General features: G+C 42.5%; 1 protein-coding gene across 3 annotated transcripts in view; it reads right to left on the bottom strand.

Annotated features, from left to right (window-relative positions):
- LOC104577256 (zinc finger protein 462) overlaps positions 1-13588 on the bottom strand; it is a 45546-nt gene extending 31958 nt beyond the window's left edge. Inside the window, exons 1-5 of one of the 3 annotated variants that reach the window (XM_088526690.1) lie at positions 13369-13588; positions 7458-12898; positions 6357-6521; positions 4803-5074; positions 1568-1683 (exon numbers count right to left, since the gene is read on the bottom strand). In XM_088526690.1, coding sequence (XP_088382816.1) covers positions 1568-1683; positions 4803-5074; positions 6357-6521; positions 7458-12898; positions 13369-13588 — 6214 coding nt within the window. Of the gene's footprint in view, positions 1-1564; positions 1684-4802; positions 5075-6356; positions 6522-7457; positions 12899-13368 lie in introns of all 3 variants that reach the window. The other 2 variants (XM_088526691.1, XM_088526689.1) reach the window with 2 other exon arrangements.
- Positions 13589-14351: the final 763 nt, after the last annotated feature.

Genomic DNA, 14351 nt, shown 5'->3' with positions numbered 1-14351 from the left:
GGGTGACAGGGAGTGGAGGCACAGGCATGATAGGGGGAAAGGGGGAGAAGGGGGGAGAGAGAGCACGAGAGAGTAAGAGATGGTGAGAGATCACACAAAAAATGTGGGGGAGGGAGAGACTGCATGCGTGAGAAGGCATGCAAGAGGAATAGTGAAAGCAATGAGCAGAAATCACATGCAAGAGAATGCACTCAAGATAGAGAAAACACATGCCAGAGGGAGAGCACCTGCAATAGTACAAGAGTGCAGTGAGGAGAGCATGCATGCACGAGGGTGAGCTGGGTTCATGTGCAAGACAATGCGAGAGTGATGAAGAGAGACCATGTGTGGGGCAGCACAGGAGAATGAAAACACAAGAGGGAGAGAGCGCGCACACAAGGGAGCATGAAATGAGAATGTGAAGGAATACACAGGAGATAAGGCGTGCAGAACAATGAGAACATGAGACTTCTGCTTCTGCATATATGCTTGTGGAGAATGAGAATGCAGGAGGAAGGGAATGCATGAAGGAGAGGGAGACTAAGTGTGAAGGCAAGAGCACAAAGGTATGTGAGAAGTCAAGTGGGCACTAGGGCAGGAGATCGAGCACGCAAAATCAAATGTGACAAAATGAGCATGAGACTGAAGGTGCACAAACGGGTGCAAGACAATGTGGAGAGAACATGAAGGCATGTGAGAGAGAGAACTCGAGAGCAGGCAAAAGCTAACACATGAGCAAGAGGCCATGTGTGACAGAAATGTGAGGGCATGCAAGACAACACATGAGGGAGAGAATGAGAAGGCATGAGAGACAGAGAGCAAGTGTGACTCAGGGAGTCGCAACGCAGACTGCAAGAGCAACACAGCATGAGTGACAGTCCTAGACTGTGAGTGACAGAGTTCTAGATGCAGAGTGACAACGGATAGAGACCAAGACACCAAGCACCAGAGAGAGAAATAGCACACAGACACTTTAGAGACAGATAGAGGAAGAGGATGTGACAAGGCATGTGACTGCAAGAAACAGAGATGGTGCATAACAGAGAGAGCATGTGACTGCAACTGAGAGAGGGAGGTAAAGCTAGCAAGAGACAGCAAGTGCTGGAAGAGAGAGGGAGAAACCACAAGCAAGAGAAAGTGAGTGCAACTTGGTGAGAGAAAAGGAGAACATGTGACAACATGCAATGAAGCAACTGAGAGGAAGAACAAGCACATTCACCTGAGAAAGCACGACAGAGAAAGAGGAAGAACATGTGACCAAGAGAGAGGAAGGGAGTGTACGCATCCACATGTGAGACAGAGGGAGAACATGACTAGAAAGAGGTAAAGTGAGAATGACTGTGCACAAGTGAGAGAGTGCGCAATCACATGCAAGAGGAGAGTGCATGACTGCAAGAGGGAGAGCTCGCAACTGTGTGAGACTGCAAAGAAAAGACTATGCATGAAGGAGAGTGAACAAACATGGTTGCGAGCAAGGTTGCGTAAGAGGGAGCACACAGACACGCTAGAGGGAGCACATGAGAGCAAGACCAATGCCAAGAAAGGGAGACCCAAGGCAGAAGGAGAGCATAAGCAAGTGACTTACCAACATGAGCTTTAAGTATATGGGTTTTCAAACGGCTATTGTAAGAGGACTTGAATGGACAGAGTTTGCAACGGAATGGCTTATGGTGTCCATGATGAGTCTGCATGTGGCGATCCAGACTGATCAGAAAACAAAGAGAAAAAGAAAACAAAATAGTAAATCATTTCAGCTATTCCTTCAAATGCAATCCAAAAAATAGTAACAACAATAAATAAGAGCAGGACAGGCTCAGCTATCCTTTCTCATGCTGGCTATCTCTTTATATCAAACAGGTGTGCTTACAGATCAAATCAGAATCTAATCTGAGAAAGAAAGAACTGAGACCAATTTTGTCACACAGAATGCAAACCACTTAAACTCATAGGGCAAAATTACTATCAATTAAACTATACTGAATCCAGACTAACAGAAGAGTCACTTAAAGGATAAAGGCTATTTGAAAGAAACCAGAAACAAACAACAGTGAAACTATTAGTGAAGTATTCTTCTGTTCGGTGTTTTTGTGAAAGTATGCCTTCTTTTCTCCTAAAGGAAAGGAAAATATTTTTTCTAGATCTACAGAGGAAACTTATTTGGTTACACAGTAAAAGCTGACTAGACATCTTGCTCTGGGGGTAAGCTACCAGCAAGCTGTTTGTGGTTAATGACTTTCAGGAGTAAAAGGTGGCAGAGTTTCAGACATAACGGACTGAAAGATCCTGTAGAAGCTCAACAACAGAAGGAAGGGTGGAAAAGATCAGGTACTGTTTTTCTGCAGGGGAATTCAAAGCAACAGAAACCCTGGAATCAGGAGGGTGAAGAAGATCCATCACCTGTCTCCTTGGCTTCAGATCAGAATGGAGACATCTCCAATACAGCCTCTTCTTTGGAAAGATTAATGCTTTGTAATATAAGAGTAGTCTGAGCCTGCTTGTGCATACAAGTGAAACAAGAAGAAAATGTGAACGAGTTTGGAGAGTGATGGTTTATTCAACAAGACACTCCCCCCCGCCCCGCCAACAACCAGAACCCTAATAGTTCCAGGCATATATCAGCTTTATTTCCTATTACTTGACACAATTTGTTCTGTTTTTTCTTTGTTTATTTTTCTACTGCATATCAAAATCTAGATAAAATGGACTTTACTCCAGCCCCTCAAATACAGAAGGTGCCACAGGATCTTTAGTCCACACTGACAGAGCCTGGCCCGAGAAAATCCCTGTTTACCAGTGCTAAAGCCGGAGTCTGTGTAATCAAAGATCTGATGATAGTGAAAACATAAAACAATATATATGCAATTTCAGGGCCATTTCACAGAAACATAATTTTATCATAAATCCAACAGGGATTTTGTGGTAAGATTTAAAAAAAAAAAATCCCCATTTCTTTGGAGTACCAGTAAGTCAGTAAGTCTCCTAAATAAGAGGAATTGAGGAATTGAACATTTGTGGTCAATATTTCACTTTAAAAAAACACACATTTTAAATAGATGATGAGAAATGAGCTGGTATAAAATTAAAGACTGCCAAAGATGTATACAATGTATATCTCAAGCTCAGCATTGACTGTAGCAACTATCCCTGGCACATCAGAGGCCTGTACTCAGACAGAGCTCCTGTGGGAGGATGCAGCTCTTCAGGTCTGGGGCTGCAGCAGTACCTGGAGCTTCTTACTGAAGATGGGGCAGAGGGAAATTGTCTCCTTGCCTGCAGGAGGTATGTGCTTGTTGAAGAGCTGTGTCAACAGATTAAAGGAGCTATGGGAAGAGGTCAGAAGACTACACAGCATCAGAGATGACAAGAAAAAAGATGAACTAGATATTTTCAGAGACCCTGCAGAGACAAGAGCCTGAACCAACAACTGTACTGGAGGAGGAGCAGACAGAGTCTGCTTATTGGGTTGGAAAATGGAGACTCCCATGATGGCAAAGGCTGGAAACTTGTTACTTCTGGCACCAGGAAGGCTCCTGCTCCACCTGCAGATCTGTACCTACAGAGTAGATTCAGTGATTTGGTTGCAGATGAGGGGCTGGAAGATCTGTCCAATGAAACATCTGACTTGTCCAAGCCTGAACCATGCAGGAGCAGCAGGAGGAAGTGATGAGAGACAGTAATGGGAGACTCCCTGGTGCAGAGGTATGGAGGCCCCCATCTGCTGACCTCACCTTGCTGTCTAGGGAGGTTTGCTGCTTACCAGGGGCTCAGATTCAGGATGTTGTGGAGAGACTGCTGAGGCTTGTCCAGCACTTGGACTGTTACTACCCCCTGCTGCTCTTCCACACAGGCACCTTGCCATGACACTGACAGAAATACTGCTTTTCTAACACAAGGGATTTTAAATACCTCATATCATACTTTCTTCCCATATGCATTGACTTATAGAACAGTGACGACTTCACCCCATTTAAGGTTGCCACTGACAGTGCTATAAATGTCTACATGAAATCAGCACCTGAGCTGGATCTCTCCAGTGGGGGGTACAGCTCTCCCCCCAAAAGCTACAGAAAACATGTACATGTGTATCAGTCTAGGATGCCAGTGGAAAATACCCCACAAACCTCTTTATGGCAAGCCATGAATAATTATGATTAAAAAAAAAAAAAACTTCCCAGCTGTAGGTAAAGACAGCCTTTAGGAAATAAGTTATGAGGAACCTGATTATTTATGATGACCATGCGTTTTCGTGTGTCGCATCAGACAAGAAGTGATTTCCTGAACCCATTTCAAGTATCCCACACTAGTATGAAGACTATGTTCATAGACTGAAATTGCATATTGCAATTAAAAAAGAAAAAAAAAAGATTGGTTTGTGCTAACTGTTCAACACTACAAATGAAATATGTCTCAATCAACTAAGAGTCACAGTACTATTTAGAAACAAGGTAGTTGTTACATTCAAGACTAGTGAAGAAAATGCTTTTTCCTTTTCAGGCTTGTTGAATTTTATGCATTTGACAGGACTGTATTAAGTGGTGGACTGCATTGTTTGTCTACTAAAAGAAACATCTTTTGCTTGCATGCATTTTTCCTGCACATAACAAAAAGAGAACTTGAATTCATGAGGATATACAATTGGGACTTCTTATAAATAGTCACAGGCAATGGCAAAAGTTTTGGGGGCATAAAAATACCTAAACCCTGAGAAAGAGAAAATATATCTTGCAATCAAATCGTATGTGCTCCCCTTCAATGTAAACCTATATGAAAAACAGTAGTGCTAGTTCATGCTTCTATTGAAGACAAAAAAAAACATAACTTACTTGTGCCTGAAAGCAGAGACAAAAGAGCAATACTGGCAGCTGTGCTTGTCTTCCCCGGTAAACATGGCAAGAGCTAAGTGACTCCTCTCATGAGATCGCAGACCCTGCATAGACATCAAAACCCGGTCACACTGGCTGCAGTGGTAGCCCCCAGGACTGGTTTCATCTTCCAAGGATGCTCCAGATTTGGCTTCTGTAAATTCCACAATGCCAGAGTCTTTGGCTCCCTCAAAACCCTTCAAAGTTGTGCTTGAAGAATCTTCAGCTTCCTGCTAAAAAACACATACCCCGCAAAGCCATCATTTCTCTGTCCCTTCTGCCCCTCAATTCTTTCCTATGTGTTAATTTTAATGTCTAGGTTTCCCACCGCATCCACTTTCTAAAGATACCCCCACCATAATACACTAATGGCTTTCTGTATAATAAGAGTTGTCTTTATATATACACACACACACACACATATATGTATACATATAAAAAATGTGTGTGTGTATATATATATGAATAGAAAAAAAAATCTCTTGTTCCCTTTCCTAAATGTTAATTATCACAGCACACATTTTGCAGCAACCTTAAAACTGAAAGTCATATTTATATCATGTTTTTCTGATCTTGGATTTTAGTCTTGGTTCCCTGCTGCCCAGTGAGAAGATGGTATTGGCCCCACATAAACTTTACTTTGGAAGCAGGGAAAGAGTGGAAATCATTTGATAGGAGGAAAGCATCCCATTCTGTCAACAGTATTAGGTAAGCTAAAGGAAAGTCACTGAAAGGACAATGAAAGCTCTTGAGATGAACTGCTCAGATTCTGAAGGACTACCTTACAACACACATTTGATTACATGAATTAGGCACACTTAGGTAACATTCTGAGGACTGCAGGAGACTTTGCTGAGAGCTCATTGCAACAAGGAGAACTGCATAACCGGTTCCTGCAAACTTATTGTGCCTGAACTCACCCTGCTGATATCCTGGAAAGCTGGCTATAGAGCACAGCCTCTCCTCAGAGACATTCTAGGCAGTCTCTCCTTGCACAGGGAAGAAACAGCAGCGCATTTACAATTAACCACTTGAATGGGACCCCTGGCTCACTTGACTATTTAAATATGTATTTGCAGCCAGCATTATAATTTCACATGCAAAGGTGTACCTTTGCATATGAAGGAAGAAAAAACAATCAAACAAAAAAAAAACACACCACACCTTAAGGGTCTAAGAAAGCAGAAAACTATCCCAGAACAGTTGAGAGAGAGGCTCCTGGCTCATAAGTCAAACCTTTCAGTCATCAGTGACATAAATTCCTTTGTGGCAAATAAGAAATGAGAATTAAATAGTTTTTGTGCCCCTGATCAAGATCTGAAGAAAGGTAAAGCATCTTAAAGTAAACAAAATGCACTGCAGAAATCTGAGGTATTAAATCAGAATGTCATGATTAACTGTTCAGAATACCCAATCCAAAACCCATTTGACTCCACGAGAGCCCTCCACAGGCTTTCAATTAGGGCTTAATACCAAGCAGAAAAATAAAATACTGTCAGTTCACAGAATTCTCACCTTTACTGTAGCTGACGTAGAAGAAACATTCCCATACCGGACATGCTTACGGAGGTGATTACAGATGGCTCGAAGTGTTGGATGAACTTCCACACAAAATTTACATTTGTAACCAACCACTTTCATCTCTTTAAATTTTGAAGCATCTTCCAAGTGCCCAAAAGCCTATTGAAGTGCATGAGCATCAATCAGTTGTATTAATTTAATACTTAAAAATGCTTCTGATGTCTGATTTTTAGAAATATACATCCAGACCAGATTTTGCATCTGAAGGGAAATTACATTTAGTGTACACTTGTGCTATTGTGCAAAACTTCAACCTTAATTTGTGCTGACTTCTATTAAAGCCTCCAAAATAAGTGGACAGGACATGCACAGGAGAAACTTTGAGTTTCTGCATAACTGTGGTGCCCTAGAAGATAATTCAGTTTGAACTTACAAAACCAAACCAAGTTATTTCATGATCCCCCGCCACCTCCCCTCCCTTGCCCATCCTATCCTGCCTCCAATTGTGAGGAGCTTTTCTGCAGCAAGTAGAGTTGCTCCAGATGGTGGAAGGGGGTGCAGAAAAGTAGAATTTGGTCTTCTGTTTGCAAGAGTACATGTCCAAAACTTGAAATTATTACACAGATTCAGATTAACATCAGGTTCTTTATTAGAGAATGCACTGAAAGGGATAAGCTTGAGAAGAAAATTGGTGTGTTATTTCAAGGTATATTGATGAGCAATGAAAATTGGACATTGCTAAAGAATCTAAAAAAAATAAATAAACAGCAGCCTTGCAATAGAAGAATACATAACTGTCAAATACAGATAGTCTTCCATAGGGGTAGGAGGAAGGAAGGAAGATAGGGAAAAGCCTGAAGTAAACAGCTAGAAGGAACACGTCTTCCTCATGTGCTTAGGAAGGGGTGGAGAATGAAAGTAGAATATGTAACTGACTTATGGAGCCCATTGGCACACTGAATCACTCACAAGCCTGTGGTCATTTGGCTGCCAAAGAAAACATGCAAGTGGATATTAGTAATTTAGAATCTCCTGGGGTGTAGAAGAATAGTTTTTTATTTTTTAGCAGAGAAGACCAGACACACAAATCCTTACCCTATCCTGTTTGAAATCTGCAAAACCACCATCTGCATATTTCTGCTTGCTCAAAAGCTGTTTCCTCCTCTCTTGACGTTTGGCACGCTTCTGGAATTCCTCATTGTGACTACTCAAGTGTGAGGTCAGATCTGCTATGCTATGCAATTTAGTATCACAGTGCTTGCACTGGTAGACAGCATTATGAGAGCGGGTGCCACTTGCCAGCATGGCAAAGTCTCTCTTCAAATCCTTGCTGTGGTGGTCAGTGAAATGCATGCACAGCAACTCTGCTGTGCTGAAGGAGAGCTTGAAACATTTTACACACCTGAAGGGAAGCCACTCAATTTCCTGAGTCTCACTATCCACCTGAGGCCTTTCAAAGTCATTCCTTTCCTCAACTGGAAATGATTTTTCATGCTCTTCAGCATATACGGCAGTGAAGTAACCTCCAAGCTTGCTCGCATGCTGCTTCTTAGGAAAAACACCAGGGTGACGCTTCATGTAGTGGGACACAATGCCTTTTTTGCTAAAAGACTGGAAGGAACAAAGCGAGCATTTCTTCTTCTCCACAGCACTCCTCAGCTCCTCACTTAACTGAGGAGTGTCCTCTTTGGGAGGAGATGGAATGATCGCTTTATTGGGTTTGTCACTTACTGTCCTGGAGGCTGCTAAGCAGTGGGTATAGTAAGCATCAATGTCATGCCTTTTCTGGTAGTGTGCTGCAAGCCCTTTGCGGATAGGGTTGGTGTAGGAACACAAAGCACACTTGAAGAGGTTGTTCTTGCCTTCTGGTTGTGCCCGAACATTGTTATGTTTGATGCGGTAGTGCCTGGCTATCCCCTTCCGTGTGGAACAAAAGTATTTGCAGAGCTGACACCGGAACACCATGTGAGACACTAAGGGAGAATTGGAGAAATGTGGTGCTGGGACAGACACATCTCCAACATCCTCAGCAAAAATTTCTGGGGAGGCCTTGATTTCAGTCACCATGTCTGGTTCCACTGAGGCAGACACCTTTGGCGGTGACTGAGCAAAAACATCAAATTCAGGCTGATTATGGTATTTCTCATAGTGATTTTTGAGCTTCTCCAATGTGCCATGGGTATAAGGGCATAATTTACACTGGTACGCACCATATCCTTGCTTGAAAATCCTATTTGTCTCTTCCACATCAATCTGGGTAATGTCATTTGACTGTTCCATGTCATGCACAAAGTCTTCAGCAGTGACCTTTATTGATGGGTGTCGTTTCTGGTAGTGTGTGAGGACTCCATGAATCCGTGTATTAATGTATGGGCAATGCCTGCACTTATACACAGCTCCTGAGTTAATGTCCATATCTTGTGCAAAGTCAGCAGCTTTCACTTTCATGCCAGGATGCTTTTTGCCATAATGTGTCAGGAGGCCATGCAAGTTATTGTACTCGGACTGGCAAACTGTACACTGATATGGAGTGGAAGAAATGGCACGGTTTGCAGAAGCCAGTTGGACATTTTTTTCCTGGGAAAGTCTGGGATCCTCTGCAGCCTGATCCATCTGTGATGTTACCTGGTTTTCTGAATTAATCCTGGTCCAAACTTCATCAAGGTGTGTGCCAGTTTTCCCAACAGCATCTTTCTCCTTAATGATATCTAACACTACAGATTCATCCCCATTCATGGCCCAAGGGTGAAAAGCCTGGTAATGATTAGTAATATCCCAAATGTAAGATGCTTCAAAAATGCAATCTCTGCATTTATAGGTCATTGTTGGCATCACTAGAGTAGGAGGGGCAGGATCTGGACCTGCCCAGAGTTTAGTTGCCATATATGTATAGTCAACATAATGCTCAGGATGCCTCCTTTGGTAGTGCACAAGCAAACCACTTGGTTCTGTATGTGAATAAATGCACCATTCACAGTGATAACCTGATTCTATCAAGCCATCCAAAAATGCCCATCTCAGAATGGATGTGACTGTGGCCTTCAGATTTGGGTGGTCTTTCTTAATATGCTTCCTCAATGCATAGAAGTAAGGCGATGTGTAGCTACACTGCCTGCATTTGAGGGCTCTTAGCTTTGTCTTGTCCTGTTCTGTACTGGAAGTATGAGCAGGCATGCTGCCAGATGATTTTTTCTGGTTGTGATCATAAAGGCTTCTAATGGTGGCTGTATGTTGCCTAATCACATCTGCATTGGCTTTGAAATCATGATGCTTCTTTTGATAATGAATGAGCATGCCTTTCACAGTCCGGTTTCCATAATCACAGTGCTGGCAGAAGAACATCTCGTTCTCGAGGGGATTCACAGAGCTCTGAGAACTGCCCCGGCTCAACTGTTGCATCAACACTGGCAGCCTCTGAATCCCAGATGGCAGCTTAGCAGCCTTCATCATTGCCGCAGTAGGAGGTGCCTGCCTGATATACTTGGCAGTGACCTTTATTTCTGGGTGCCTTTTCTGGTAGTGGACAAGCACTCCCACAACTGAGTGGTTGCTGTATGAACAGTGTTTGCAAAAGTAGAGTTCAGGAGCAAGGTCTGGAGGCGGGGGGGAGGGAGGTTGGGAAGCCAAGTTGGACACCTTTGGGGAGATGTGCACCCCCATCTCGAAAGACATTTGAGCCAGGGCAGAGCCTTCAACAGAAGCTATACGCATGGTCTTCTGAATTCTGAAATATGATGCTTTTTCTTCAGGATGTTTTTTCTGGTAATGCACCAGAACAGAATGCATGTTGGGGCTTGCAAACGAACACATGTCACAGTCATAAACAACCACAGTATTGACTGAAGGCACCTTCTCATTTTCATATTCAGAACTAAAACTCTTTGCGGCACTTTTGTTAAAACATGCTGGCACGCTAGCCCCATGAGCCATGGGGGTGGAGGTTGCCATAGTTTTTGGAGAAGAATTCAAGATCTCTCTCAGTGTCTGAGACTCTGTGTTTAGTCCCTCTTGCTGTTCAATAACATAGCTTGAAAATATCATTGCATTGTTAATTTTCACTGTTGGATGCATTCTTTGGTAATGCGGCATCAGGCTTCTAACATTTGGGCTTGTATATGAACAGAAGCGACAGCGGTAGATCAGATCAGAGTGATCAAAGTTCAGTACATTCATAGCTTCAGGGTGATGCTCTCCATAGTGTTGCTGCAGATCTTCAAAGTTTGTGTAGTCAATATAACATTGAAGACATCGGTATACTGCACTGTGATCATTAGGATCCAAGATATACCTAAAGCTAAATTTAATGTAGGGATGCATCCGTTGGTAGTGGGTGCTAACGCTCCTAGCAGATTTGTTGCTGAAATCACAGTGTTTACAATAATAAAGCCTGCCAGTGTTGTTAAACTCCACGTTTTCGTTATTCTGATCAGGGCCATACATATTTGGCTGGCTCCCCAGAACAGAGGTGTTAGGGCTCTGTTGGTCTTTGATGCTAATGGAAGAATAATAGTCTTCCTCATCTTCAGATAAAGTGAGCTCAATCTCTGCTCCGCTGGTGGAATTATAATTATGCTGCATGTTTCCAAAGCTTGCCTCCTTCTGGGACTCATTAGTGTCTCTCCCCCACATTTGTTGGGGTGCATAAGAACTAGAAGCCTCTAACATTGGTTCTGTTTGTTCTTCTTCCCTGTCTAATTCCACTTCTATCTCCACCTCATTGTCTTCCTCCTCTTCCTCATCATCCTCTACATTAATCACAGCATCTTCTTGCTGTTTGTTTTGGTTGATTTTGCTCTGCAGGTTGCTTGCTATTTCATCAATTCTAGTTCTTTTCTTCACTGGTGAAAGATGCAAAGGGCAGTCATTTAACACATTTCGAGCAGCCTTAGCAACAAAATTATTTTTAGATGAGAGCCCAAGAATTGAGGTCTGGCTTTTCTTCACTGTGCTTGCAGAGGTATGAGCATCTGCCTCACTCTCCTCTTGTGTGTTGGATGGCAATCCATCGTATTTTGGCAAGTCATCACAAAATGAGTGCTTGTGCTGCTGATGAACTCTGAGGCCTTTCAAAGTGGTGGTGGAATAGTTGCACATTGTGCACTTATGGGGATGGTGTGAATGGGGTTGAGGCAACTGCTGCTGTTGCACTGGCTCCATCATCCTAGCTGACTTCCTACCATTTATATTTCCGCTATCATAAGAAACTGTGTTGTCATTCAAAGAGATCATGTTTTCACTCTGAGGATTCAAGGTGTCCCATTCTGATGCTGGGCCTGCATGACACTGCCTATGAGCTCCAAGCTTTAATGAACTTTTACAGGTGAAAGGGCATTCATCGCATTTGTATACAGCTGTCTTCCCAGAGAGGTGAATGTTTTCAATGTGACGGGAGATGCTTCGGCGGTGCATCGTGAGGAAAGGGCAAAAAGGACATTGGAACCTGTTCATGTATCTTCTAAAGGGAATCCCCTTTGTTTCCAACAGTTTGTTCCCATCAGATCCCATCAGTTGCTCTGCAGACATTCCTAAGGTTTGGTGATCCACAGAGTTCAAGCCATTCTCACTGTCCACTTTGTTTAGTTCTTCACCATCTGAGCTAGAGTCATTTAACGTGCTGCTTGTTTCCAAGTCAGCAGAAGAATTTGTCATGTCAGCAACTCCATAGCAGGATCTGTCTGACAAATTAACTACACTTGAGTTTTGAGGTATCTTGGACTTCATTTGAGGATAAGACACACTAGAAAACTTGGAGGATGTAGAAGAGTTGGGCCTGATAAGGGAATTGCCTGTAGTACATCTGAAGTTTGAGGCATTTGACAAATCACGTCCTGTCGTATTCATGGAGACATAATTAGAGTTTGGGCAGGCATTCTGGACTCTATTATTCTGCACATCAGGCACACTGGTTCCATCTTGTTGCTGCCTCAAGCTTGACAATATTTTTACCATGCTGCGGTGCTTCTTCATCATATGGTCACACCAGCGCTCCCTCCGAGGTGTCTGGTAGCTGCACCATTCACAGCAAAAGTTGCCCCTGGACTTTGTTAGGGGCTTAACCATGGACTCCAAAATGCTCCATTCTACCACCTCTTCAGGCAATTCCTTGCAGGACTCCTGCACTGGCACAGAGGCAGATGTCAATTCAGATACAGCAGCGGCAGCAGCAAGGGGAATTGAACTCTCCTTCAGGTTGTTTTTGTGATACATTTTCTGGTGCTTAATAATCCTTGCGCGCCTTGGTGATTTGTATGTGCAGAAATGGCAAGAGAAAACTTTGCCAAACCCCTCATGCATCATGATGTTGTAATTTAAGGATCCAGTAGTGTGTGGCCCTACTGAACTCCCTCCAACTTGTGCTCCATGAACCTTGCGGGTGTGCTCTATGAGGAGGTTTTTAGATCGGAAGTAACGCACACAGAATTTGCACTGGAAAAACTTGTTGGTTGGTCTAGGATTTGGAGCCATGTGCTGACCATAAGAACTTTGGCTCTGCTTATAAGAAGTTCCAGGCCCCATCTGAGTTGTTGCGTTTTGCCCTAAAATAGGAATTAAAAATTTGAATGTCAATAAGGAGAATGAAATAGACAATTCCCCCCCACCCAGACCCTGTATGCATATGAATATAACCACGTCTTGAACACATATTAATCACACCAGGATTTCCTCATTTATTTTTAGATCTGTACATATGCGAATGCTCAGAAAACTAATGGATGGTGCATAATTTGGGATGGACAGCTTCCAGAATAAGTAAGTTCAGAATTCTTCTAGAGCTCATGGTGGTGAAAAGAAAGGAAAAGAAGCAATGTGAAGAAGCACATGAAAAAAAACAGCAAGGAGACAGATCCACACTCCATGTTTGCATGGCTGTAACTAAACATCATTCACTTCACTGCCATAGCAATAAAGATAATAGCTTAAAAAGAAAAAAAAACACACTGAAACATACAAATTAAAAAGCACTGAAATGTCACATGTGAGATTGGAGCTTAGGGTTGAGATTTACCTGCTATTTCATCTGCAATTGTAAATTCATCCTTTACAGAAGAAAATTCAACTTCAGTCTGGTTGCTAGCATTCATAGAACCAGACCCTAGCTGGCTAGGGCTTTCCTCTGAGACATCTGTTGGCTGCAGAAAAGCAGTGTGAACATCCTGAATGTGAACTTTCAGGTCTTCATAGGATGGAGCTCGGAAATCACAACCATCACACTGCAGCACCTCCATGGCTCAGGAGTGATATTTTGCATTAGAAAATTCTGCAAGAGAAACAAGGAAGGGAGTAGAAAAGAGGCTTTTTTCCCCTCTCTTTTGTTTTGTTTTTAAACAGAAAGGCCATTCACTGAACTCTGAAAATATATAACATTAGGCTTCCTCTCACATGACTTAATGATTTCCAGAAATTCCATTACTGCAGCCTAAAACTCAACATTTAACAGGCATCCAAGTATTTGGAATTCAAAGAAAGTCCTATCTAGGACTTTCTGAGACTAGAACTAACTGAGAACTTCCTGATATCAATGCTACAGTTAGTTAACCTTCTGACAAATGACTACTAATTCAACGGAATTTGTCCTCTAGGCTATTCCATTCCTCAGGAGAAGGCTGTTGTTAGGAAGTTTGTCTCATTCAAAGACTAGCAACTATATGCTAGAACAGTCACATTACTTCCAAACATTCGTGCACTGAAACTTATAAACATCTATGACAGTTGTTTCTGCTTCTATATGACCCACTCTGATCCTCTTGAAAGCTGAAGAAGTTCTGCCAGTTTCATTACCAGAGATTAAGAAAACTTAAAATGGAAACATTTGCCCTTCTTTTCAAAATCCTATAATTCCTGACTTCAGTGGAAAACATAGGCATAATGGAAAAGTGAGATCTAAACAAGTGTATACCGAATAGAATGCTGCACATTGGAATTAATTCCACCAAACACTGAGAACATCTCCACTCTCTGTTAGAGCTTAGAGTCTTTGGTGGGATGGGA

The sequence above is a fragment of the Tinamus guttatus genome, unplaced genomic scaffold, assembly GCF_059628265.1.
Source record: "Tinamus guttatus ecotype Peru unplaced genomic scaffold, ASM5962826v1 Tinamus_guttatus_pri_ptg000252l, whole genome shotgun sequence".
NCBI lineage: Eukaryota > Metazoa > Chordata > Aves > Tinamiformes > Tinamidae > Tinamus > Tinamus guttatus.
Note: the sequence above shows the minus strand (reverse complement) of the source record. Positions and strands in the feature narration are given on the sequence as shown.